Source organism: Megalobrama amblycephala, linkage group LG14, assembly GCF_018812025.1.
Source record: "Megalobrama amblycephala isolate DHTTF-2021 linkage group LG14, ASM1881202v1, whole genome shotgun sequence".
NCBI classification, from domain to species: Eukaryota; Metazoa; Chordata; class Actinopteri; order Cypriniformes; family Xenocyprididae; genus Megalobrama; species Megalobrama amblycephala.
In genome coordinates, this window is record NC_063057.1 from 40882315 (window position 1) to 40908813 (window position 26499).

The 26499-nt window shown below is 39.2% G+C and overlaps 2 protein-coding genes across 2 annotated transcripts; both read left to right on the top strand.

The window, feature by feature from the left end:
- On the top strand, positions 1–1540 carry LOC125244488. Its single transcript, XM_048154565.1, has 3 exons — positions 1–197; positions 689–984; positions 1143–1540. The coding sequence occupies exons 1-3, from the start codon at positions 1–3 to the stop codon at positions 1538–1540; spliced, it is 891 nt and encodes a 296-aa protein (XP_048010522.1).
- Positions 1541–11135: 9595 nt separating this feature from the next.
- Positions 11136–25766, top strand: LOC125245300 (tripartite motif-containing protein 16-like). The gene is made up of 6 exons (XM_048155831.1): positions 11136–11748; positions 12648–12743; positions 12829–13062; positions 14534–14698; positions 14847–14895; positions 23827–25766. Exons 1-6 carry the CDS (start codon positions 11176–11178, stop codon positions 24357–24359), a joined length of 1650 nt encoding a protein of 549 aa, XP_048011788.1. The 5' UTR covers positions 11136–11175; the 3' UTR covers positions 24360–25766.
- Positions 25767–26499: the final 733 nt, after the last annotated feature.

The following is a 26499-nucleotide window of genomic DNA, read 5'->3' on the forward strand; positions in this document are numbered from 1 at the left end:
ATGATTGTTACTGACTTGCAACCAGTATCAATGGTTGAGGATGCACGTTTCCATCATTTTATGAAGGTGGTTGATCCCCGATACAATATTCCGGGTAGGAAATCCTTGATCTCTAGTGAAATTCCAAAGCTCTACGAGCAAGTCAAAACCAAACTGAAAGACTCCATAGAATCTGCAAGTAGTGTGGTTTTTTACAAGTGACATGTGGACATCAAGAACAACCGAAGCATATTTGACTGTTTCAGGACATTTCATTGACCACAATTGGAGGATGCAGGCTTGCACTCTTGATACAGTCCATGTAGCTGTACAGCACACAGCACAAAATATAGCTGAGCTCCTCACAAAAATATCCAATGACTGGGGCATTACCAGCAAGGTCTTTGCTGTTATTACTGATAACGGAGCTAATATGGTTTCAGCTGTGCGGAAAACCCAATGGAAACACCTTCCATGTTTTGCACACACCCTTAATTTGGTTGTGAAAGACTCTATTAAGGCTGAGGCAAATTTTGAGTCCATCCTCGAGAAGTGTAATGCGGTTGTTCGCTTCTTCCACCATAGCACCAAAGCATCTGACAAGCTTAAGTTACTGCAAACTCAGTTGCAACTGCCAGAGCACAAGCTCATTCAAGCAGTAGAGACCCGGTGGAATTCGGTGTTCTATATGCTGGAGAGACTGACCGAGCAAAAACAAGCTGTTACTACAGCACTTTGTCTTCTTGGGAGAAACACCATGCTTGAGTGATGATGAATGGTCCTGTATCAGCCAAGCCATTGAAGCCCTCAGGCCCTTTGAACAGGCCACTAAGGAAGTTTCAGCAGAGCAGTATGTAACTATTTCAAAAGTCATACCTCTGGTCTCTCTACTCCAAAATGCAGCCATGTTGGCCGGGCAGAAGGGTAACACTTTGGCTTTACAGCTTGCAGCGCAGTGCAAACGGCGCTTTGAAAACATTGAGCATAACTTTACTCTGGCTGCCAGTACGTTTTTGGACATTAGGTTCAAAAACATCGTGTTTTGTGATACTGGAAATGTGGAAGTCATTAAATCACGGCTAATCAGTGAGATGCAAGCCCTAGGCCGACAGGCAACAACCAGTGAATCTCTGCATCAACCAGCATGGGAACAGTCTTGACAGTGCCACCAGAGTCACCTGCTGCAAACAATGAAAGGATAGGTGCCGAATGTTCTACATGCGAAGGGGGACTATGGCAGGATTTTGACACACGTATAGTGGCTTTTCAGGGAAACCGCACAACCACTACAGACGCATACATTGAAATGCGCAGATACATGGAAGAAAAGGTGATCCCAAGAAGTGAAGACCCTTTGGCTATGGTGAAAAGAAATGAGAACACATTTTCACTGCTCAGCAAACTGGCAAAAAAATACCTTGGAATTGTCGCAACCTCTGTTCCAGCAGAGAGGCTTTTTTCAAAGGCAGGAGAGACAATTAGTCAGAGGCGAAATCGTCTGAAACCAAAAAATGTTAACATGTTGCTTTTCTTAAACTCTAATCTACAACTCAAAGATTAGGAAATCTTTATCAACAGTTGCAGTGACCTTACAGTATTATTCTGAGCATTGCAAAATGCTACAAAAATGTAGAAAGTTGAAGATGAAGAAAACATGGTCTGTTTAAAATTTAGAAAGAAGTAAAAGTATGCACAGTTTATTTTGTTGGTATTTTAGTTTATTAAGATTTGTTGTTATTTAATCAGTATTTTTTTGTAAAATATGGAGATAGTATAACAGAATTTTGAAGAAAAAACTGCCTGTTTAAAAATAAGAAATAAGTAAAAAATATGCAATTTATGTTGTTGTTGTTTTTTTTGTTTTTTTTTAAGATTTATGTTATTTAATCATTATTTTTTATAAGAAGGTTGTTTAAACATCTAATAAATTAATTATTGATGGCCAGAATGTGTATGTAATTTGCTTTTATGTGTAATAATATGTATATGTATTTTTAAAATTAACATTATTTTGAAAAATCACATACACAATTAAAATTATAAGCAGTATCGGTATCGGTATCGGTATCGTTAAAATTGGAACACAAATTATCGGTATCGTATCGCATGAAAAAAATGTGGTATCGCCCATCCCTAGTGCCCAGGATGTGTCTGTGAAGTTTCAGCTCAAACTACCCCATAGATTTTTTTATTATACCATGTTTTAACTGCTGACAGACGTTGCAGAAACACGATAACGATAATACATAACGGAGTGCTAAGCTACGTTTCTAACAGTAGCACTTTGTATTTTCTGTTCGTAAATATGTCTCCCTCAAAGAAATTTAAAGGAAGCATGTGTCTCAAAATCATTTTGCTATCAGATAAGTTATCTTCTCAGCTCACTCACGAGTACAGCTGTGGTTACCTGTCGTGAATGCAGTGATGGACAACTGTGTTTTCTCATTCGACGGGTGTTTGGATTTCATGTGCTTTCTCATTATGGTGGTGATATTATGATAACTTGGTTTCATTAATTAATTTGATCAAAAGTAATTTAATTTTGTAAGATCATTTTCATCCAAGTAATTCCAAACTTCACGAGGCAGACGACAACATTGTGACGATCAAATAAAATACATTTGTTAAACACCCTCCACAGCGCCTCCCGGTGCATTTAGTTATAACTGCGAGTTTTAGTGCTTAGGATTTATCATGGATTCACTGCATTTACAGCCAGCAAAGCAACATAGTAAAATTTGAATAGTATTTTTATTTTTCGAATATTAATTACAGCTCGAATATTCGACTATTTGTGCACACCCCTACATTAAAGGTTCAGTGTTTTTTTCCTAGACTTGATTGTGTTTTTAGGTCGCAGTTTAACATGTCTTAATGCATCGTTTTTTTTAAAAAAGCCGTATTTTTCATATATTTTACTTTTATTCTACACCTCTGTTTCCATTGTCATATGAACGGCTCATTTGACTTCCTGCTTCTATGAAGCCACTTCCTCCGAAATACGCAATGTGCTCAGATTGGTTAGCCGGTTGGTAGCTGGTCCAGTGTATCGGGATTTGCTGAAGCTTCCGGAAACGCCACGCCCCTTACCATTTAGTTGTTACCGGTTACGTGGGCTTCGGTGAAAATGTAAATAATATCGTCTATATTGCTGTATCAAATTGAGCCTGAATCAGACCCAGATGAAGAGGGTCAAGCAGGGACGTTAAAGGACGTTTATGAATGGTATTTCATATAGTATTTGTGTCAAAGTGTTTAGATATGCAGTCACTGCTGTTTGTTAGCTTTCAATATACAGTTTTATCCTGATTAAAGCTTTACTGTAGCCGAATACATGACTGCGTAGTAGCATTTTTGTAAAGGTAGCGTTTCATTTATAGCATGAACAGCTGTTTGTCTATGAACATATTAGTTTGTTGGTGTTTGTAGAATTTAGCTAAATGGCTAGCGAAGCAAAAATGCTTTGGTCTTTGTTTACATCCTTGATGCAACCAAAAAATAGCAATAGAACTAATGTTATATGTTTAAAAGACATGTACAAACAATAAAACGTACTTACAGTTTGGGGCCGATAAACAGCAGTTCCTGCTTTTAAAGTGAGAACTGCTTCTTTCAGTAATAGCCTTTGTGCAAATCCAGCATTGAACTCGTGTAGATTCTAGAAGCTTCTTCAGCACCGCATCCAGTGTAGAAAATATCACAGATTATAATGGGTTCTGTTATCTTTTGTCGCACCACTCGTGTCCGGTGTATGCAACTCTTCCCTCTTCCATTATGCCGCGTGACATGGCCTCGCCCACTTTGTTGCGTGTTCCCGGGGGCGTGTTTTGCAGGGTTTATGATGTCACCAACCCGGGAAGAAGCTTGTTGTAGTCCAAACCGGGCGTTTTTGTTGGCATTAAACTGCCTTAACTTTAAAAGAGAATATCTCCATTTGCATTGAACTTTCAGCGCTGTAACTTTGCAGATACTGTTTATGCTCAAGCAGCAACATTACACACTAACTAAAGTTGAAAAAGGGAAATCGCATTGAACCACCCCTTTAAACATTGCATTAATACTACAGAAGTTCACAATATAACTCTCAAAATGGATCTTTACAAACTGTTTGTGATGCAGCATATCAGATCACGCAAGTATGGCATGTATTTTGTGGATGTTTGTTAAATTTCGATTCTGAATGAGTTTGATAGTGTGCTGCAGGCTAACGGGTTAAAGCTACACACTGAGACTCAATAAGAATGAAGATGCGTTTGTGAATTATACAGACTACAAGCGTTTTCGGGTTAAAAATGAAAATAAAGACATGACTCTTGTCTCCGTGAATACAGTAAGAAACAATGGTAACGTTAACCACATTAGCAGTACGTTAGCAACATGCTAATGAAACATTTAGAAAGACAATTTACAAATATCACTAATTATATCATGTATCACGAACTGTTATTATCACTCCATCTGCCATTTTCACTATTGTCCTTGCTTGCTTCACAATACCTGCAGAACTTCTGATGATTCGGCTGTGCAGCTCCAGACGTTAATACTGCCTAGTCTTGAACATGGGCTGGTATATGCAAAAGTTGAGGGCATAAATAATAATGATCCCAACTGTTACATCACAGTCAGTGTTATGTTGAGATTCACCTTTTTTTTTGTGGTCTATTGCACGCACAGGATTTACATATGAAGGAGGAAACAATGGTGTTTGAGGCTCACTTTATGTCATTTCCATGTACAGAACTCTAACTATTCAACTATGCCAAGGTAAATATTTTTTTTCATTCTAGGGCACCTTTAAAACAAGCAAAATAATCTGCCAATGAGGTAAGCAAAATGATCTTGTTTCACAACAAAACTAGATTATTTAGTTTACCCCATTGGCGGATTATTTTGCTTGTTTTAAAAAAAAAAAACTCACTTAATTTTGACTCTTTTTTTCTAAAAACAAGACAATTTTTACTTGTCTGGAAAATTCTTCTTGATTTAAGATATTTGGACTGGAAATAAGGCAAAAACTAAAAAAAAAAAAAAAGGCATTTTTTGAAATGTAGGTAAACATGAAACTGGTAATTGTGATAAATGTTGATTTCCAGAAACAGTGATATATCACTAGGATGTACAGCATATAATAGAGAACAACTTAAATTAGTTCAGTCACTAAAGGAAGGTGTGTAAGCAATTATTCACTTAAGGAAATATTAGGAGGAGGGACAAATTATTTCATTTCATTTATTATACAGGAAAGGTTAAAAGGTAACATTAAGGTACAATTTAAACGGGCCTGACTGAGGTTAAAAACTGGTTTCCAGCAGGTTCCTGTTCTGCAGAACATAAAACAATTTACAACACAAGGTCAAAAACACTTATACAAAACATTAACACAGGCTAAACAAATACAAACAACTAAAAACAATACAAACAAAAATAGGACAATAAATAAACAATCAATGAGTACAAGTGTAACTTTAACCACATTTAATAGTACATTAGCAACATACTAACGAAACATTTAGAAAGACAATTTACAAATATCACTAAAAATATCATGATATCATGGATCATGTCAGTTATTATTGCTCCATCTGCCATTTTTCGCTATTGTCCTTGCTTGCTTACCTAGTCTGATGATTCAGCTGTGCACAGATCCAGACGTTAATACTGGCTGCCCTTGTGTAATGCCTTGAACATGAGCTGGCATATGCAAATATGCAAAAGGAGGAAACAATGGAGTTTGAGACTCACTGTATGTCATTTCCATGTACTGAACTCTTGTTATTCAACTATTCCAAGGTAAATTCAATTTTCAATTCTATGGCACCTTTAATGGGCTGCTTTTTTTCTGAAATGACATGACACGAGTTTGTTCTTTGATTTCCTCTTGAAGTATACATACCTGAAAAGTAGTTGCAAATTCTCTTTGCCAGGGTGAAATTGCAAGCAGAATAAAGCTCACAAGAATTGAAAAGGGGCTACTTTCCCATAGACTGGAGTGAGACCATGGACGTCTCTCCAGGTGTCACAGTTTTTCTTGGTACTCTGTGGTGTGACAGATCACTGTAGAGGTTCAGTTCATGCAGAACGCACATGTACCGACCATTTCTTCTGCTTTACTAGTTATAACATGAAATAAACATTAATGAACATCTGAAGGTATGTTGAAAGATACAGTACAACTTACCGAAATCCACATCATGTCACATTTAATTGATCAGTCAGTGTTTCAATTGCAGAAATGCATCAATAAAACAGCTTGTTTTAACAAATGTCATATTTGCTGTCACATTTAGCTTATATAAAAGGCCTATATAAAAAACGAGTAATGGACCCCCCTTCAATAATTTATTTTGTAATCGTACCCTTAAACATGCACCATACCTTTTTTTCTTTTTTTTCCCCCTCTTTTGAGTTTGCAGGTCTGAGTATAAACACAAGTGTTGTGCTCCCCAAACTGTTTGCCGCTGTTCAGCAGTGATGTTACCGTGTCTTCAAAGAATCTTAATTGCACAAACATAAATAAAACACAATGTACAGTCCAGACCTGGTCCTCTCTCATCATGTCATGTCATCTCTCCTCCCTTTATGCTTCCAAAGCTCCGAAATCAAAATGTCATTATATTGGAGTAATAGGCGACAGAGTTTTGGCTTTTGCTTCCCAACTCCTGATTAACTTACAAACTCTTACCGCCGGTTTCACAGATAAGGCTTAAGCTAGTCCTAGACTAAAATGCACGTTTAAGCTGTTTTAACTGAAAGTAACTTGCACTGACATATCTTAAATATGTTTGAACCATTGTTTTGCCTCAAGATGCACACCAAAATTTTTTTTTTTCTAGTGTAAGTTTATAAAAGCTACTTAAATATCCTAATTGAATTAAGGCTTAATCCTGGCTTAGGCTAAGCCCTGTCTGAGAAACCGGGCCATAATGTATTACTAACAATCCTGTTATACCCTAGACCATATATTTTTTTTTAAACATTTTAAACAAGCAGAAAACAGGCCAATAATATAGGTAAACCATTGCCTGAGTTTAGAGATTCATTCTCACCTATTCAATGTATTTTATTTCTGGGTTACGAGACCTTTGCATCACTAGTGGCATAGCCTCAGATTTTGAATAAATCTTGAAACTTTACTAAACTGTTAAATAATTTCCATAATCACTGGAATAGACTCCTCTGGTTGAGGAACAAACAAAAGGATGTCATCTGCATAAAAAGTGATTTTGTGTTGTTTACCATTAATTCATATACAATAAATATATGGATTACTGATCTCTCTACATCCGCTAGAGGTTCATTCAATATCCATAGCAAAAGGTTACTATCCTAACCAAAGATAATGGTGAGTACTCTGGGTTCCGGTGACATTCAGAGCTCAGAGCCTTCGCCCGGTCAGCACTCCAAATACACATACTCTTTATCTAATTATTTGTAAGTGTGAACTCGTGAACTCTTGTGGTGTACCTCAAGGATTTATTCATGGCCCACTACTATTTTTAATTTATATGCTTCCTCTTGGTCAGATCATCTAACTTCATGCTCTTAATTTACATAGTTATGCTGATGACTCACAAATTTATTTTGCTTTCCAACCCAATTCTGTTTTTCCTCCCCCTCCATCATTTCTTGCCTTCAAGATCTTGATGACCTTACATTTAGAATAGCAGATTTAAAGGTCCCGTTTTTCGTGTTTTTTTGAAGCTTTGATTGTGTTTATAGTGTGCAATATAACATGTGTTCATGTTTCGCGTGTAAAAAAACACAGTATTTTTCACATAATTTACTTATCTGTATACCGCTGTTTCCACTGTCATAAAAACGGGCTGATGACTTCCTTGTTCTATGAAGTCCCTCCTTCAGAAATACGTAACGAGTTCTGATTGTGCCAGCGGTTCCTGTGTTGTGATTCGACAGCTCTGAGCGCATCTTGCCCGGAAAGGTCACGCCTCTTACCATAACGTGGAGATGCACGCGCTCAGTGTTATTGTAAACGTCTTTAATTTTACCCTATCAATTTGAGCCGGAATCAGACCCGGTGATTGGACTGCGGGATGAAAATAACAGCGTTTCGACGACATGGCGACAAACACACTCTACAAACGCAACTCTTGTGTATTCCTGTGGGCGGAGGCTAGTCAAAAAACTGTTTTAGTGACGTCATTAAAGAAGCAAGTAGAGGGATGTAGTCCAAACTGGCCGTTCGATGTAGGCGATTTCTGTTAAATAAAATATCTCGCTTGGCATTGAACTTTGAGCTTTAAAATTTTACAGATTTTATTTATACTCTAACAACAATATTACACACTAACTAAAGTTTGAAACATGGGATCACGAAGAACGGGACCTTTAAGAGGCTGTGCTGTGACATGATTCTTTGTACGATTCACCCTGATTAGATTGTATTTAAGAACCTCTTTTGTTTTTTATGACCATGCCACCAAGTATTGCAAATGACAGGAATATTCTGAAAAGTAACATGGTTACCTACATGTCGGACACACTTGAATCACATAATTATACAGGTGATATCAGGTGATGGTCATATAATTAGAATATCATCAAAAAGTTGATTTATTTCACTAATTCCATTCAAAAAGTGAAACTTGTATATAATATTAATTCATTACACACAGACTGATATATTTCAAATGTTTATTTCTTTTAATTTTGATGATTATAACTGACAACTAAGGAAAATCCCAAATTCAGTATCTCAGAAAATTAGAATATTACTTAAGACCAATACAAAGAAAGGATTTTTAGAAATCTTGGCCAACTGAAAAGTATGAACATGAAAAGTATGAGCATGTACAGCGCTCAATACTTAGTTGGGGCTCCTTTTGCCTGAATTACTGCAGCAATGCGGCGTGGCATGGATTCGATCAGTCTGTGGCACTGCTCAGGTGTTATGAGAGCCCAGGTTGCTCTGATAGTGGCCTTCAGCTCTTCTGCATTGTTGGGTCTGGCATATCACATCTTCCTTTCCACAATACCCCATAGATTTTCTATGGGGTTAAGGTCAGGCGAGTTTGCTGGCCAATTAAGAACAGGGATACCATGGTCCTTAAACCAGGTACTGGTAGCTTTGGCACTGTGTGCAGGTGCCAAGTCCTGTTGGAAAATGAAATCTGCATCTCCATAAAGTTGGTCAGCAGCAGGAAGCATGAAGTGCTCTAAAACTTCCTGGTATACGGCTGTGTTGACCTTGGACCTCAGAAAACACAGTGGACCAACACCAGCAGATGACATGGCACCCCAAACCATCACTGACTGTGGAAACTTTACACTGGACCTCAAGCAACGTGGATTGTGTGCCTCTCCTCTCTTCCTCCAGACTCTGGGACCCTGATTTCCAAAGGAAATGCAAAATTTACTTTCATCAGAGAACATAACTTTGGACCACTCAGCAGCAGTCCAGTCCTTTTTGTCTTTAGACGCTTCTGACGCTGTCTGTTGTTCAAGAGTGGCTTGACACAAGGAATGCGACAGCTGAAACCCATGTCTTGCATACGTCTGTGCGTAGTGGTTCTTGAAGCACTGACTATAGCTGCTGTCCACTCTTTGTGAATCTCCCCCACATTTTTGAATGGGTTTTGTTTCACAATCCTCTCCAGGGTGCAGTTATCCCTATTGCTTGTACAGTTTTTCTACCACATCTTTTCCTTCCCTTCACCTCTCTATTAATATGCTTGGACACAGAGCTCTGTGAACAGCCAGCCTCTTTTGCAAAGACCTTTTGTGTCTTGCCCTCCTTGTGCAAGGTGTCAATGGTCGTCTTTTGGACAACTGTAAAGTAAGCAGTCTTCCCCATGATTGTGTAGCCTACAGAACTAGACTGAGAGACCATTTAAAGGCCTTTGAAGGTGTTTTGAGTTAATTAGCTGATTAGAGTGTGGCACCAGGTGTCTTCAATATTCAGTTTCAGTTTCAGTTTATTGATTTATAAAGCACTACTAAAACAACAGAGCGTTGACCAAAGTGCTGTACAATGAAGAAATTCTACATAAAATAAGACATAGCACCAAACAAACATCTAAAACAGTACACACAAAAGCCGATGCCTCAACACACTGCAGACTCGAAAGCTAAACTAAAAAGATGAACCTTTTCACAATATTCTAATTTTCTGAGATACTGAATTTGGGATTTTCCTTAGTTGTCAGTTATAATCATCAAAATTAAAAGAAATAAACATTTGAAATATATCAGTCTGTGTGTAATGAATGAATATAATATACAAGTTTCACTTTTTGAATGGAATTAGTGAAATAAATCAACTTTTTGATGATATTCTAATTATATGACCAGCACCTGTACATGATGATTCATGCCTTTGTAAACAAAATTATGTCTTAAAATTTAAATCAATATATTTTATGTGAATGAGTGGGAAGGATGATTTTCACATCATCTTGAAGAAAAACCTCTCGACTACAAGATCTAGTTCTCAAAAGTAAACAAATGTTTGGTATTTGTTATATGGCCTTATTTCAGTGACTTATGTGTGGCTATTGAAAAAAAGTGTTTAATGTTATTTTCTCAAAAATACAGACATATACATACATGTTGCTTACATATTAATGTAGCCCTGTTTGTGCTGAATACAGTGTAATCAGAATTTAGCCAATAAAATATTTATAAACAACTGAAAAAAGCACAAATTGCAGTCCGTCAACAATTCACCAAGGCCCAAAAACACCCTCAGACCCAAGAGGGTTAAAACCAACAGGGGCCCGAATAAACATCAAAAACAGTGTCCAAAAACACAAGTAGTTTCACTGTTGTGAAACAAGTTCTTCAGCTTATGCCAGTGAAGCTGATTTATTTAAAATTAGTCTTTATGACACTGGGAACATCATAACTCAAAAATATTGATGTAACTGATGACCTCAGATTTTTTTGAGCTAGTCTAACTTATTTAGGTTTACAGTGTAACCCTGTCGTGAGATAAATTCTGAGCTCGTTTTTAAGATAGATTGATAAATATGCCCAATATGTGTGGGAACACACATGAAAACTAGCAGAAATTAGGCTCTTCACGACTAGGAATGAGGAAGCTGCTTTACAGATGCACCTGTTTTACACACATTAGTCAAACACAGAACCAGGAAACAGGAATCACGTGACTTCAGAGAAACTGAAACTGAAGAGTAGTTGAGCTGTTGGGTGTTCTTGTCTCTGTGTTCATGCAATAAAATGGCAGAAGCCAAAATTTCTCAGGATGAGTTCATGTGTTCAGTGTGTCTGGATCTCCTGAAGGATCCAGTGACCATCCACTGTGGACACAGTTACTGTAAGATCTGTATTACAGACTGCTGGGATCAGGAGGATCAGAAGAGAGTCTACAGCTGTCCTCAGTGCAGACAGACCTTCAGTCCAAGACCTGCTTTAGCTGAAAACACCATTCTGGCTGAAATGGTGGAGAAACTGAAGAAGATTAAACTTCCTGCTGACTGTTACGCTGGAGCTGGAGATGTGCAGTGTGACGTCTGTACTGGAAGAAAACACAAAGCCGTCAAGTCCTGTCTGGTGTGTCTGAACTCTTACTGTCAGAATCACCTTGAACAACATGAGACCTTCTTTAAAGGAAAGAGACACAATCTGACTGAAGCCACTGGACGACTGCAGGAGATGATCTGCCAGAAACACGTCAAGATCCTTGAGGTTTTCTGCCGCACTGATCAGAAGTGTATATGTCTGCTGTGTACAATGGATGAACATAAAAACCATGACACTGTATTAACTGCTGCACAGAGGACAGAGAAACAGGTATGAACTTTGTCCTGGCTTCATAACCAGGAAGCTAAACGCTACTCAGGAACAAGTCTTGACAAAAGGAAGGCGTTGTTCAAATGATTTTCTGAGTAAAATGTGTAAAACTATAAATTAAAAAGATTAAATAAACATGAAAAATGTTGAGTCCACTTATTATTCAACATGAGATAATCATGCAAAATGTTTACACAATGTACATACTGTATACTGAGAGATAAATGTTTAATAAGACCTCAAGCAGTAGAAATATTTTATAATATGAACAGAACTATGAATTTCACAATGATGTATTATGAAAACAATTATATATACCTGTAATCCTTTATAAACATACATAATAGCATAAATCTATAATAACAATGTTAAAAAGTAATTAACTTTACTTACAGGCAGTGTCTCGTTAAGTGCTGTTAATATGATGGAATGACACGCTGTTCTTCAGAAACTGAATAAAATAAATTTAAGCGGTAGAATATAAAATGACCAGTAGGGTTAGCAGAAATCTAAGTTTTCTTATGCAATTATAAAAATCAAATAAGGTGGCATGTTAAGTCATGTAACATGCATGAGCCAGTGAGGTTTGATGTTATTGACGTGTCACCATATTTGATTTGGGCTCTAGAAACAGAGACATTATTCAGAATATCTTCTTTTGTGTTCTGCAAGAGAAAATCATACAAGATTGAAAAGACATGAGGATGAGTAAACAATGAAAGCATTTACATTTCTGGGCATTTATGAATATAATGCTGACACTTATGAATGAACCTACTGTATAACCTTATCATGAAAGATCTTTAACCCTCAATCTCAGCACTTCACTGATACTGGATTCATATATGTTTACTTGATGATTTATGTGATGTTTCTCCTGTTATTGGTTTGTGCTGCAGAAGGAGCTGAAGGAGACGCAGAGGTGGTTCCAGCAGAGGATCCAGCAGAGAGAGAAAGATCTTCAGCAGCTGAGAGAGGCTGTGGAGTCTCATAAGGTGAGTCTGGAGAAGAAGAGAAGTTTGAGAAGTCTCAGTCAGACTTACTGAAGCCCCTGTGTGATTGTGATGTGTGTCCTAACAGCGCTCTGCACAGACAGCAGTGGAGGACAGTGAGAGGATCTTCACTGAGCTCATCCGCTCCATTGAGAGAAGCCGCTCTGAGGCCACACAGCGGATCAGAGATCAGGAAAAGACTGCAGTGAGTCGAGCTGAAGGACGACTGGAGCGACTGGAGCAGGAGATCAATGATCTGAGGAGGAGAGACGCTGAGCTGGAGCAGCTTTCACACACACAGGATCACATCCATTTCCTGCAGGTAACAGAGATCTAGAAGAACAGGATCATAGTGGACTTGAGCAAGAGACTCACAGAGAAACATTTCATGAGAGCAGAATGAGCCGTTGACTGAAGTGTTGATCTGTGTGTTCGGTTATTATATAATCATCAGTCAGACTCTCATCTGATCTTCTTCTTTCAAAAGAGACACACTTACAGTTCAGCTCTGGAAATCTCTTAGGAAACATTTTTCTGAAAAGACATTGAGCTTTCAGACATCAACAGATCAAAACTTCACTAATTAAACTTTTATTTATTTGGATTTATTATAAATCCAAATAAATATTTATTATAATTATTATTTTTTTACAACAAGAGGAAATCCATTAACCTGATGGTACAAGTTTCACCCAGCTAAAATTCCCATCATCTCTTTATTTTATTTTATTTTTACTAAAAATTCTGAGTAATGTTTACCAAAATCATGTCATCTTCAAACCTGCTGAAATCTTTTATAAAAATTTTCATTAACACATTAATGAATTTGACAGTGAAGTCCTCAAACAGGAAGTGATGCTTCAGTGTATTTAAACCACAAAAAGTCTTTCACAAAGAGAATTTCAGAGCCACTAACTGCTCAAAAGTTATAAATAATGATCAATCTACTTGTTGCTTTTGATCTGCTTTTCCTGATCAAATCTACTCAACCCTGTCATGTGACTCCATTGATGCTCCATTGATCTGTTTCATTCATGTTATTGCCAGGTGTTTGATCATCAAGTGATTTTCTAGAAAATTCACATATATTCACTTATATTGTAAGTGGACAAACCCTGTGATTGGTTTGTTTTAACCCAGCGGGTTAAACGTACTGGGCAGTTTTATTTAACCCAACTATTGTTTAAAAATTATTATATGGCTGGCTTAAAATGAAATTAAAATAGGTTGGAAATGAAAAATCAGACAAATAATTACTAGAGGCAACAATAATAATCAAAAGCAATAAGCAGTAAGCAAATTAATAAATGTTTATTGGTTAATTATTATTTATTAGACTTATCAATAAATGTTATCATTAAACGTATTAATAAATGTTCATCTCCAACATATTTTGGGTTAATTTTAAGCAAACAATAATAATTTTTTGTTTGTCCATTATCAACTTGGGTTGTTTTTAACCCACCATTTTTTAGAGTGTGTGTATAATATATATATGACTTCAGATGCAAAAGGTCCTTTTCATTGCAATTAGAGTGAATTTACCGAACCTAAACATACAAGCTTGATAAAAATGCTCATTTTAGAAGAACATTTCAGATGGCACTTAAAGGCTTTTGCATCTGAAGTCTTCAATATGATATAATGAACATGAGAAGAATGAAGCTGATGCTGTGAAAGTGCTGGATTGAGGAAAGTTACTAAAGATCAACAAGAGCTGCTCAAATCTGATAGTAGTGCAGGTTATTGGCTGAAGTGTGGAGGTGATGAGCTTTGATTTCTGTTTTCTGTAGAGTTTCCAGTCTCTCTCAGCTCCTCCTGAATCTACAGACGTAAATGACGATCCCTTCAGTTCTCTCTCCTCTTTTGATGTTGTGAGAGAATCTGTCCGTCAGCTGAGAGACAAACTGGAGGATTTCTGCAAAGAGGAGCTGAAGAAGATCTCTGACAGAGGTAAAGTCCTGGAGATTCATCTGCTCTCAGAAATGATCCTCCATCATCTCATATCATGTAGAAGATCATATTAGAAATGTCTTAGGAACGGATGCAGGGATCATTTTCTCTCGACATGATAATTAAATTCTTCATGTCTGTTGATTTCCACAGTTCACTTTCACCAACATTGTTCCCAGAACCAGGAACGACTTCCTACAATGTAAGTTACTAAGAAACTCTGAGTTTGTTCATGTTCCCTTTCAAAGGCTACACTCTAAGCTGCGCTTTATACAGTGCTTTGGGAACTTCTTTAGTCGTGACCAGCTGTGAATATATGTGTAAAACAACATTAATGAAATTGACCTATATTTATAGCCTTGCGTGAGGTCATTGGAATGTGTTCGTGAGTGAGGCTATAATTAGATGTGCCACCTGTACCATCAGCAGGTCTTTTGTCTTCAGAGGCCATACTGTGAAGTGTGTGTGAAGCATCTCTTCAAACTCTTTCCTTCCTTCATCACTTTGTTAGGAGTTAGATTTGACAGGCAGAGCGCAGAACTTTTTCTCCCCTTGTTCCTTTTTCAACTCTGTCTGACAAGTGAAAAGTGAACACAAATATATGATATTATATATTTGAGAGAAAGTCATTGCTGCACAAAGCAAACGGTGTGTGTCTCCGTGTTCGCGTTCCATCTCCGAATCGGACACACACCATATTGTTTTGTTGGTTTGGGGAAGAGCACGCTGCCATTGCGTTGTAACAGGGTGAGTGCGAGCATTGGGAATGTTCACAGTTGAAGTGCTTTGCATTCGCTTTGCTTATTTCAAAGGGTCAGCACCCACAATGTGATCGTGGGGCTCGTGTGGAGATCTGGCTGAGGAGCGAGAGACGGGTTCATCCTTATTGCTCTCTCTCTCTGTGTCCGGACCGTGATGTCCTTTTACCGAGACCGAAGCGTGCTTTGACACTTCTTCGGCTCGGGCAGAGGACACTGAAGTGTTTTCCGTTGGAATGGAATGGAATATAAGTTTGTCCATCTCTGAGCGTTCCTCCCGTGATAAAAAAGGGAAGTGCTCTGGGTGGTCATTCATGCAGTGAAACACAAGCAGACCCCAAACATTTCTAATATAAATGTGTTTTGTACCCTTGACGTCGACTCGCTCGACTATTGCGGGTGCAAGGGCATGTGATTTATACAATGATGCTCCAGTTTGAAGAGACGCTTGCGAGCTATCTCTTCTCTGGAGCTCATAGTCACTTAAAGAGACAGCACTCCCCACCAAGCTATGCATAATAACATCCATACTGGTGGGAAGGCGTTTCAATCAGTGTGTCAGGCTGGTACTGCTCTGCACACTATGGCAGTGTTGCAGGTGGACCAGGCTGACCTGCTAAGAAAGCCTTAAAAAGCAGACTGTGGCAAGTTGTGCTTCCCCTCGTGAATCTGGGGACCAGCTCGTCATGCTCAGCAGCCTCATAATATCTAATACCCTCCCCTTCTCAATATCTTCACATAAACCCTCCTTCCCCGCCACCTCTGGTGCTTCGGGGGACAGTGGTTTTCAGTGAAATGTTAGGTTTTCCGTTGATGAACACATCAGGACGCGGAACATCTAACATCCCCTCAAAGGGAAGTATCAAAATTAGTGCCCATTTCAGACAACTTGGCAGCGTGGAAACTACTGCCAGGGATTTCTGCGTGGGTTCTAAAGACAGTAGAAAAAGGAAACATAATCCAATTTATTCATCGTCCTCCGGGTTTCAACGCCGTGGGCTCCACTACCATGAAGCTGAGGCAAGCGACTTTACAGTCATTAGAGCTGCAATCTCTTCTGAAGAAAGGGGCCATAGAGCATGTTTCCCCCTCTAGAGAGAGAGTCAGGTTACTACAGCAGATACTTCTTAGTTCCCAAAGGACGAGGGGCTGCGTCCAATCTTAGATCCTCAAGGCTTAAACCATTTAGTCAAAGCTCTCAAGTTCAAGATGTTAACCATAAAGATGATCGTGTCACAATCCAACATCACGATTGGTTCGTCATGATCGATCTCAAGGATGCATATTTTCACATAGAAATATTGACACAATATAGGAGGCTCCTGAGGTTCACTTTCAGGGGTGAAGCTTACCAATATCGGGTTCTTCCATTCGGCCTAGCCTTATTACCCCCCTGCACATACACAAAATGCATGGATGCAGCACTGGCTCCATTGTGACTCCAGGCCATTCACATTTTAAATTACATGGATGACTGGCTAATACTAGCACAGTCACAAACAATGGTGTTATAACACAGATGTCGTACTAGCCCATCTAGTTTCTCTAGGGTTGAGACTAAACGAGAAGAAAGTGTTATCTGTCCTACTCAGAAAATTACATATTTAGGGGTCGTATGGTATTCGACCACGATGTGGGCACAATTGTCTCCCGCTCGAGTCGAGTCCATTCTAACCACCCTGAACAATGTCAGGCTAGGCCAAGATTGCACTGTTCTGCAGTATCAAGAAATGTTAGGTCTCATGGCATGGTTGATGCCATGAGACCTAACATTTCTTGATACTGCAGAACAGTGCAATCTTGGCCTAGCCTGACATTGTTCAGGGTGGTCGGTGATTCCTATGGGCCTCTTGCATATGAGACATTTCAGTTGTGGCTCAGAGCCGAGAGGTTTTGTCAAAGCAATTCCCGCTGAGTGCTTCGTGCCCTTTAAAATCCATGTTTATGGTAATCACACCTAATGCTTCGTGCACTTTCTAAAATCCATCTTTATGGATATGGTAAGGGTTATGCGCTGTGGCTTCGTTCCCTTTCTATGTGGCTCAGACCCCGGTTCTTCACCTTGGGTCCCACTCTATATGCATTGATGTTGCAAGATGCCAACAACAGACGCTTCCCGTACGGGCTGGGGAGCGGCCTTAGGTGGCTGTCCAGTCCAAAGGGATATGGTGAGGTCATCATCTCGATTGGCACATCAATTGCCTCAAATTGATGGCTGTATTTCTGGCCCTGAAGTACTTTCTCCACCAGTAAAGGGGTTAGCATGTCCTAGTGCAGGTGGACATTACTGCAGTAGCCTCTAATGGACTCGCTAGGGTGGACTGCGTTTGCGACGTCTAGACAGGCTAGTGTAGCGCATCTGCTCTGGGCTCAGGACAAGTTCCTGTCCCTCAGGGTGATTTTTATCCCCAGATATCTATCCAGACAGAGCATACCGACGGGGGAGTAGAAACTCCATCCGAGGTAGTCATACAAATCTGGTAAAGATTTTATGAAACAGATGGACCTCTTCGCACCCCAACAGTCAGCGCAATGTCCACTCTATTTCTTTTCGGAGTCACCCAGCTTCCTCCCAGGTTTCTTACCACCCAGGTTTCTGTGCTCCCAGGAGTTCTAGCCAAATTTCGCCAACAAGGGACTTGCCTCTTTCTGATAGCGCCACGTTGGCTGAATGGAATGGCGATACCGAAGAGGAGAAACCTTTTGTCTCAGGTGCAGGGGACAATATTTCATCCCCTGACAGAGATGTGAAACCTTCATGTTTGGCCCCTGAGGGGAACCAACTGAGGGACACAGGCTTTTACCTGATGTTATTGAGACCATTAAATGCTAGGGCTCTCTCCACTAAATAAAGTTTTGCCAACAAATGGGGTGTCTTTGGAAGATGGTGTATTGCACACAATGTAGATCCAATTAACTGCCAGATTGTTACAGTTCTGGATTTTCTGCAGGGAAATTATCAATAGGCGCATGCCCTGCCACTCTCAGGGTTTATGTGGCTGCTCTTTCGGCTTGCCACACTCTGGTTGATGGGGTGCCTATGGGCAAGCATGTCCTGCTCTCTCGCTTCGTTCGAGGGGCCAGGCGGCTTAGGCCTCCTCCTAGAACCAGGACCCCTTCAAGGGACCTAGATATAGTCCTGAAGGGCCTGGTTGACCCACTTTGAACTATTAGAGTCAGTTTCTGATAAGCTGTTAACTCTAAAAATGTTTTTTCTCATGGCTATAACTTCCCTAAAGAATTGGGGATCTGCAGGCTCTGTCCATTGTGCCATCCTGCTTAGATTTTTCCCCAGGAATGGTGAAAGCTATTTTGCATCCTCATCCTGACTCTCTGCCGAAGGTACCTTCCTCGACCTTGCATCCAGTCACTCTCAAAGCCTTCTGCCCTGCGGCGTTCACAACGCCGGATCAGAAGAGACTTCACAGACTGTGTCCAGTCCGTGCTCTTCAGACTTATGTCCACCGCACCAGCCAGTAGTGTAAGTCAGAGCATTTGTTTGTTTGTCATGGCAGCCATAACAGGGGTGCGGCCGCCATGAAACAGACCATGTCACATTGGGTGAGAGATGCTATTGCCCTTGCCTATGAGGCGCATGGTCACACTTCGCCAACGGGTATCAGGGCTCATTCCACCAGGGGAATTGCCCCTTCTAGAGCTTTGGCAGGGGGCGCTCCCTTGCAACATGTGTGTGATGCGGCAGGTTGGTCCTCACTGCACACATTCACAGGTTTTATAGTTTGGATGTTCATGTTACTCCGGGCTCTTGCGTCCTTGAGTGAACATCGCAAGCTAGTGTCTGAGACTTTCTGCGCTTTGTGACACACTTCACAGCCAGGGGGTCCGGACACACAGTGCTGTGGCGTGGGTATTCTCATTCCCATAGCGCTGTATAAAGCACAGCTTAGAGTGTAGCCTTTGAAAGGGAACGCCCCGGGTTACTTCACTGTAACCCTGTTCCCTGAAAAGGCGGGAATGAGAAGCTGCGCTTCATTGCCGCACTGAGATGTCCCTGGATTCTCTTCAGACAAAATATCTGCTGATGTACAGGTGGCACATCTAATTATAGCCTCATTCAAGACGCATTCCAATGATGTCACGCAAGGCTATAAATATAGGTCAATTTCATTGACGTTGTTTTACACATATATTCACAGCTGGTCACGACTAAAGACGTTCCCAAAGCACTGTATAAAGCGCAGCTTCTTGTTCCTGCCTTTTCAGGGAACAGGGTTGCAGTGAAGTAACCCGGGGCGTTCTTCCAGTAGAAGGTAAAGGAAACTTGACAGTGTTATAGTTGATCATGTAAATTAGCGTTTCTCAACGGGCCGTTCAGAGAACATTAGGGGATGTTGAGGTGTTCTTGGGAGGTGTTTGTTAAAGGCATGTAAATGCCAAAGATTTACAAACTTGTAATTACCTGCAAAAAGTGCTCGGATTGCGTCAGAAATTGAACATAGCATCCATTTACAGTTGATACGTGTCTATTGTAGACAGAATCATTGATTATAATGGGTTGTATGTGCTTTTGTGGTGACACGACATGTAGCGCCGTTCACGTCAGAGTGGGACCTGCCAGTTTACTCCAGTGTGACCAGAATAGACTTTTTCATTTCCATAGCAACAACTATTTACTTTAGTGTTTCTGTCAGCTTTCTGTAGTGCAGCTGCTGAACTTCCAGTGAAAAAAACTTCTGCATTTAGCATTCAGACACAATATAACACATGTCGGAAGTGCCGGTACACAAGGAACACTAAAGGTAAAGAAATAGAAGTGTATACTGGCACTGGAAGTATGAAATAAGGCCACGTACACACGGTTGTCAGTTCACCGTTTAGTGCTTAATCGCGTTCCGTAAACACACAGTTCATTAAAATACGGTAGTGACAACCGCGTTAACTCGCGAAAAATACAGGTACTGACAACCGCATTTACAGAAATTCTATGCAGTGTGTACAGAACCAAACTGAACAACTGGTTGTTAATGACGTTTTTTTAACCTTCATCGTAGAAGATGTGTCTTCTGTATGTGCGGTCAATCACAGGGAAAGCACAAGCCTTTTCTCATTCGAGTTGCCAGATCTTGCTAGAAAAATCAGCGAACAAGAATAAGCCCGTAATAAACTGTAATAAATCCATGCTTTATGCTGAAAATAAGACCAAAATATCGCGATTCATGTCTGCTCACTTTAGTAACTCAATAAACCCGTTGGCTTTATGAGATGAGCTTAAACAACAAGCCCAAAAAGCTTATAATGAGTGACCATGAAAACACACAAAGAGTGCTCTGTGTGAAACAGGCTGTACAAGCATAAACAAAACACGACGCCTCCGTTGAATGTATAACGTTAGTGTGTTAAATTGCTGAAAATAACAAGTGTTTTGTCACTTTAATATTACTTTGGTCACGATAACAGATACATTGTTGACAACGTCAAACACGAGAGACGCCAGAACGTCGCTATGGTTTCCAAGCTGTCAATCATCGCATTTTCGAAAGTGAGTCGTGTTCCGTACACACATGTAACGAAAATGCGGTTGTCACTCATGAAACTTACAGTGTGTACGTGGCCTAAAAAGATTTAAAGGTGCTAAAGAGGATCTTTTCGTCGACTGAGAAACCAAAGACTGTTACGGAGTTTTTGAAATGAGCGCATGCGTAAGAACAACCCCCCTCCTTTGAAGGAACGCCTCCCAAAACTCGTAAACACTCGTATTAGAACACGAGTGTTTACCACCGGCATTCGCTGTGTTGTGTTAGTGGATTCATTATGTCGGACTCACCACAGGTAACTCATAATCTGCAGTTGTTACTCCTGTCTCCTGACAAAAACATTGCATGCGGCGCCTGCAGAGTGTGGAAAGTTACTGGAGCGCGCAGCCGCACTCGTCTCTCACAAGGAACGTCATGGCAGTGATTGACAAGCCAGAGGGCCAATCCGCGCACGTCTCTCACAAGGAACGTCACGGCAGTGATTGACAAGCCAGAGGGCCAATCGTTTACGCGATGATCGCGTAAATGATTGGCTGATGTTTTTAAGGCCCTACCTCGTGCACAGATGATGTATATTAAGATTATTCCTTTCAGTGCACCTAATAAATAGTCTTTTATCAGTTAGTAAAGACAGTTTCAAGTAATATTGCAAAAATGTATAAAACAAAACATCCTCTTTAGCACCTTTAACTCCCTGAGGTCTGAAAACGCGCCGGCGCGTTTTGCAGGTTTTTTTTCACATTGCAGCAAAACAGACTTAAAATACTCCGTCATTTCTTGTCATAGAGACATAAGTAATATATCAATTGAAACTATAGAATGTCTTCTTTTATTTGTGTATAATCAGAGTAAAAACACAATGTTGTGCTTTTTGTAAAATAAAGAAAACTAACATGATGCGTGATCTCTCGTCTCCCTCTGAACGAAGTCCAATCTGATAGTTCTCAGAAAATGAACTGTAACTATGAATACTAATGACAAAAAAAAGACACTTATGTCTAAAGAAATGTTGAACTGTCAGGTTTTAAATCGTGCAAGTCAAATCGAAAACAAACATTCTGTGTTTATGTAATCTGTATGAAAAGAGAGTAATGTCAGAAGTCCGTGATTCAGCTCATTATCCACTAATGCGGCCACGCCCACGGAGGGATCGCTATTCAGACGCAAATTCTGAGTCAATACTTGTATGCATTGTCTCAATCGTGTATTTATTGTCTTGAAAAGTGCTTATTTGGATGTTAAAGCCATGGTTAGCGATCTCTAGAAGACATGCCGTTAGTTCCTGGTTCTTTTTCTTCTTTATATAAATTTGTGGCCTAAAGGTGTACAGAGCGCCCTCCGGCTGCAAGTATGAATTGAAAACACAGTATCCAGTGCTCATAGTGATGACAATAAATATTGAATAAATATTACTCCTCAGTATAGAAAATTGACATAAATATATAAGAATCCATCAATATTTCTCCAAATGTGCATGCTTTTAAACTAAAAGCCTATATGAAATGCCATAGAGGTAAATAATTGTTCAGACACTTTGCATCACAGAAATACATTATATTTTAAAGAATATAATAGAATACCATTATTTTAAATTGTAATAATATTTCACAGTATTGCTGTTTATGATGAGCTGAGACATTATTACAGAGGGTTGTTTTCACAGCCTACCTGACTGAAAGGCCTCCTTAATATGCAAGTAATTTCAGGTCATTATTATGCGATTCTTTTGTCTTCTCAGGTGTAAATGACCCATTATTCATGATGATTCACACCTCCACACATACTGTGTTTCTTGACAAAAAGTGTCTTACAAAAACTAAATCAATATATTGTTTTATATGAAGGAATAGGCAGCATAATTTTTACATAATTCTGAAGCAAAAACTCTAGTCTACAACCTCCAATACCCAGAAGTCTTGTGAACACAGATTTAATATACTTTTTTTTTTTTGGCCTTATTTCAGTGACTTAAGTTTTTTGTTTTTTCAATAACCACGCATAAACATTATTCCTTCAAAAATACAAACATGTACATATATGTTCCTCACATATTATGGTAGCCTAGTTTGTGCTGAATACAGTGTAATGACACTTTTTCCATTAATATGTTTATGAACAACTGAAAAAAGCACAAATGTCAGGGCATGTCAAAACTACTCCAAGCCCCAAATCAGCCTCAGACTCCAGAGAGTTAAAATGGAATGAACTTTAACAAAGATGTGAATCAGGACAGCACTAAACTGGGGATTCAATATATTCTTCAAAAACAGGAAATCTTCTAAAACTAATGAATAAATATGATTATTTTTCACTGAAAGCCAATTAAAAACATTCAATATTATATATTAACAGACAATATTAGAGGTAAAATCACAGTAGAAAAAAAAAAGCTCTTCAAGAGTTTCAGAAAAGTAAGAAACTGAAAGATCTTCTGGGAAAATTCCACTATGGATTTATGCTAAACTGGATTTTGTATCAAGTCTCTTTAATCTTTGGGTAAACAGATAGAAATTTGAAGAAAGTTCAAAATCACCAATAATAGACCTACAATGATTAAAACTTGTAAATCGCATTATTACACTCATTATTGAATTAATTTAATGGTGAATTAAACTATCAGTTAAAAAAAAAAAGAATCATACTGACCTCAAACATTTGAATGGTGTAATTTTAATGATAGGCCTTTAAATTATAATAAACACAGAATAATAACCAACATTAATAAAAAAATGTTGTGATCCACTGATGTAAATGATGATTTTCACAGGATATCTGATTAACTGTACTGAGACACTGATGATATATTGATCATGAAGAGTTCAGAAACATTAAAAGATCAGATTCATGATTCTTGATTCTGATGTGTTTTATCTCCATCAGATTCCCATCAACTCAATCTGGATCTGAACACAGTGAATAAACTTCTCTGTCTGTCTGAGAGGAACAGAGTGATTACTTACACTAACACAGAGCAGCCGTATCCTGATCATCCAGACAGATTTGATGGATATAATCTTCAGGTGTTGTGTAGAGAGAGTGTGTGTGGACGCTGTTACTGGGAGATTGAGTGGAGTGGGAATAATTATGTGTATATATCAGTGTCATATAAGAGCATCAGCAGGAAGGGATCGGGTAATGAGTGTGGGTTTGGATATAATGATCAGTCCTGGAGTTTGATCTGCTCTTCCTCCAGTTACTCATTCAGACACAATAACATACATACTAAACTCCCAGTAAAGTCCATCATCAATAGAATAGGAGTGTATGTGGATCACAGTGCAGGAACTCTGTCCTTCTACAGCGTCTCTGGAGACACAATGAGCCTCATCCACACAGTCCAGACCACATTCACTCAACCGCTCTATCCTGGGTTTGGTGTTTATTATACTGGATCTTCAGTGAAACTGTGTTGATGAATCAGAATAGACAGTAGAGAGATTCTACCCATAATGCTTTGAGCTCATGATGAATTAGTAACAGTGAGATGTTATAGAGTCTCTTATTTTCTCTTCTTTATATTAATACTACAGCTGAACTGCTGTCAGTGAAATAACATGTCAGAATAAATGTGTGTAATGAATCCTCATATAGACATTGAGATCAGAGTGTGTGACAGAGAGATATGCAATTTGGCAGGGAAAGAGTCAATGACTATAACATCAGACTGATCAGAAATACATTAGAAGAGAGACAGATGGCATCAAATACAGCACTTTACATTACAGTCGGTATGTATGCTATACTGTACACAGATTACCATGGTAGAGATTGCCACATTACTATAAATCACTATGGTATAGTGATACCATTTACTGTATTGGCATGAGGTTTCTAGCAAGAAACGTCATGGCCATTTCATAACTTCTACACACCTTTTGATAACACAGTAAATGATATCACAAAAATTACTTGGTTAAACTTAAATGCGACAAAGTCACTACCAGACCCTTGAACACACGGAGACCAGAAGTTAACAGATGAATACAATAGGAGTTATATTAATAATCACTCTGATGCTTATAATGGCAGTGCACGGAAACCACCAGTTTGAAGCTCAAAAAAGTGCATCCATCCATCATAAACGTACTCCACACGGCTCCAGGGGTGAAAAAAAGGCCTTCTGAAGCAATGCGTTTGTGTAAGAAAAATATTCATATTTAACAAGTTCTAAGGTCAGATATCTGGCTTTAAACACTAGAGAATGATGATGAATATTGTCTGTACCTGTCACTGTGTCACGAATGCAGCCTCTGTGGCTCCCTCCGATCACCACATGAGGGTTCCGTCACCGGAGTACTAAATTCATCCGGACTTCATTTCCCATAACCCACTGCCTGGCGCTGATCACGTGCGCACCTAATCCCCTTCTGGTGGACTATAAAACACTCACACACACACACACCGCAAAGTCTTATTTTGCCACGGCTGACATTTCTGAGCTTTTTCCCATGTGTATTGTTTTCCCATGTGCGACCTTGGATTGTTTATTCTGTTACGACATCTTGCTGCCTGCCCATCTGACTCCTTGCGTGTTTTTCTGGATACCACTAGTTCTGTCTGCTGCCAGCCCGACCCTGTGCCTGTCCCTTCGTTACGATTCTGCCTTGTCTGTGATACTGTTGTTGCCTGTGATTTACCCTTGCCTGTTATACTATGATTGTCTACATTAAAGCTGCACATGGATCCCATGGCTTCTGACCCTTCGTTACACACTAAGACAAAAGTACAACTTATCAGTATGTTTTGGGAATCTTTCCTGTTTATAGTTAAAGCCTGGGCCAACTTCAGCCTTGAAGAAGGTGTGAATCATGTGTATTTGTGAATGTGTGTTAAGTGTTCAGTACAGGTGCTGATGACCATGTGTGGAAGATTACAAATTTTGTCTTTTTTTCTTAACCAATCAAATCTGTTTAACCAAAGTAATAACGTAGTTAGTAGACTCTTGTTAGAGTATAATTGTTGTGGAAATGTGAATGTACGCAGAGCGGCCGAAAAACTCCGCGTGAGACTTGAAGCTAGCTTCTGCTGATGAAAGTGCAAACTATTCATCAGTAAAATTTTCTTTAATTTATTTTTTCAAACTCTGACTCCAGGTCTTCATTCATCATATCTGGTCTTTGGGTTTTTAACTGTAAAATTCCCTACTCCACCTTCCGTATTCAACTTACAAAGAAAGTGTAAAACTCTTGCAGTTCAAAATGCTTACGCTACGTCCTGCAACTTACAGAATGCAGAAGGTGGTCTGGCAGGATATATATATTAATATAATTATATTAACGATAAACGACAAAGGATTAGTTCACTTTAAAATGAAAATTACCTCAAGCTTTACTCACCTTCAAGGTATCCTACTGTAGGTGTATATGACTTTCTTCTTTCTGATGAACACAATTATGTACAGTGGGTATGGAAAGTATTCAGACCCCCTTAAATTTTTCACTCTTTGTTATATTGCAGCCATTTGCTAAAATGATTTAAGTTCATTTTTTCCTCATTAATGTACACACAGCACCCCATATTGACAGAAAAACACAGAATTGTTGACATTTTTGC

Bases quoted from the DNA above. Each gene is read 5' to 3' on its own strand.
- LOC125244488 (XM_048154565.1), top strand. From the start codon at position 1: ATGATTGTTACTGACTTGCAACCAGTATCAATGGTTGAGGATGCACGT. The intron at 198-688 runs GTGACATGTGGA...AGACTGACCGAG, and splicing joins AGTAGTGTGGTTTTTTACAA to CAAAAACAAGCTGTTACTAC. The intron at 985-1,142 runs GTACGTTTTTGG...CAGTCTTGACAG, and splicing joins TAACTTTACTCTGGCTGCCA to TGCCACCAGAGTCACCTGCT.
- LOC125245300 (XM_048155831.1), top strand. From the start codon at position 11,176: ATGGCAGAAGCCAAAATTTCTCAGGATGAGTTCATGTGTTCAGTGTGT. The intron at 14,699-14,846 runs GTCCTGGAGATT...TGATTTCCACAG, and splicing joins AGATCTCTGACAGAGGTAAA to TTCACTTTCACCAACATTGT. The intron at 14,896-23,826 runs GTAAGTTACTAA...TATCTCCATCAG, and splicing joins CAGGAACGACTTCCTACAAT to ATTCCCATCAACTCAATCTG.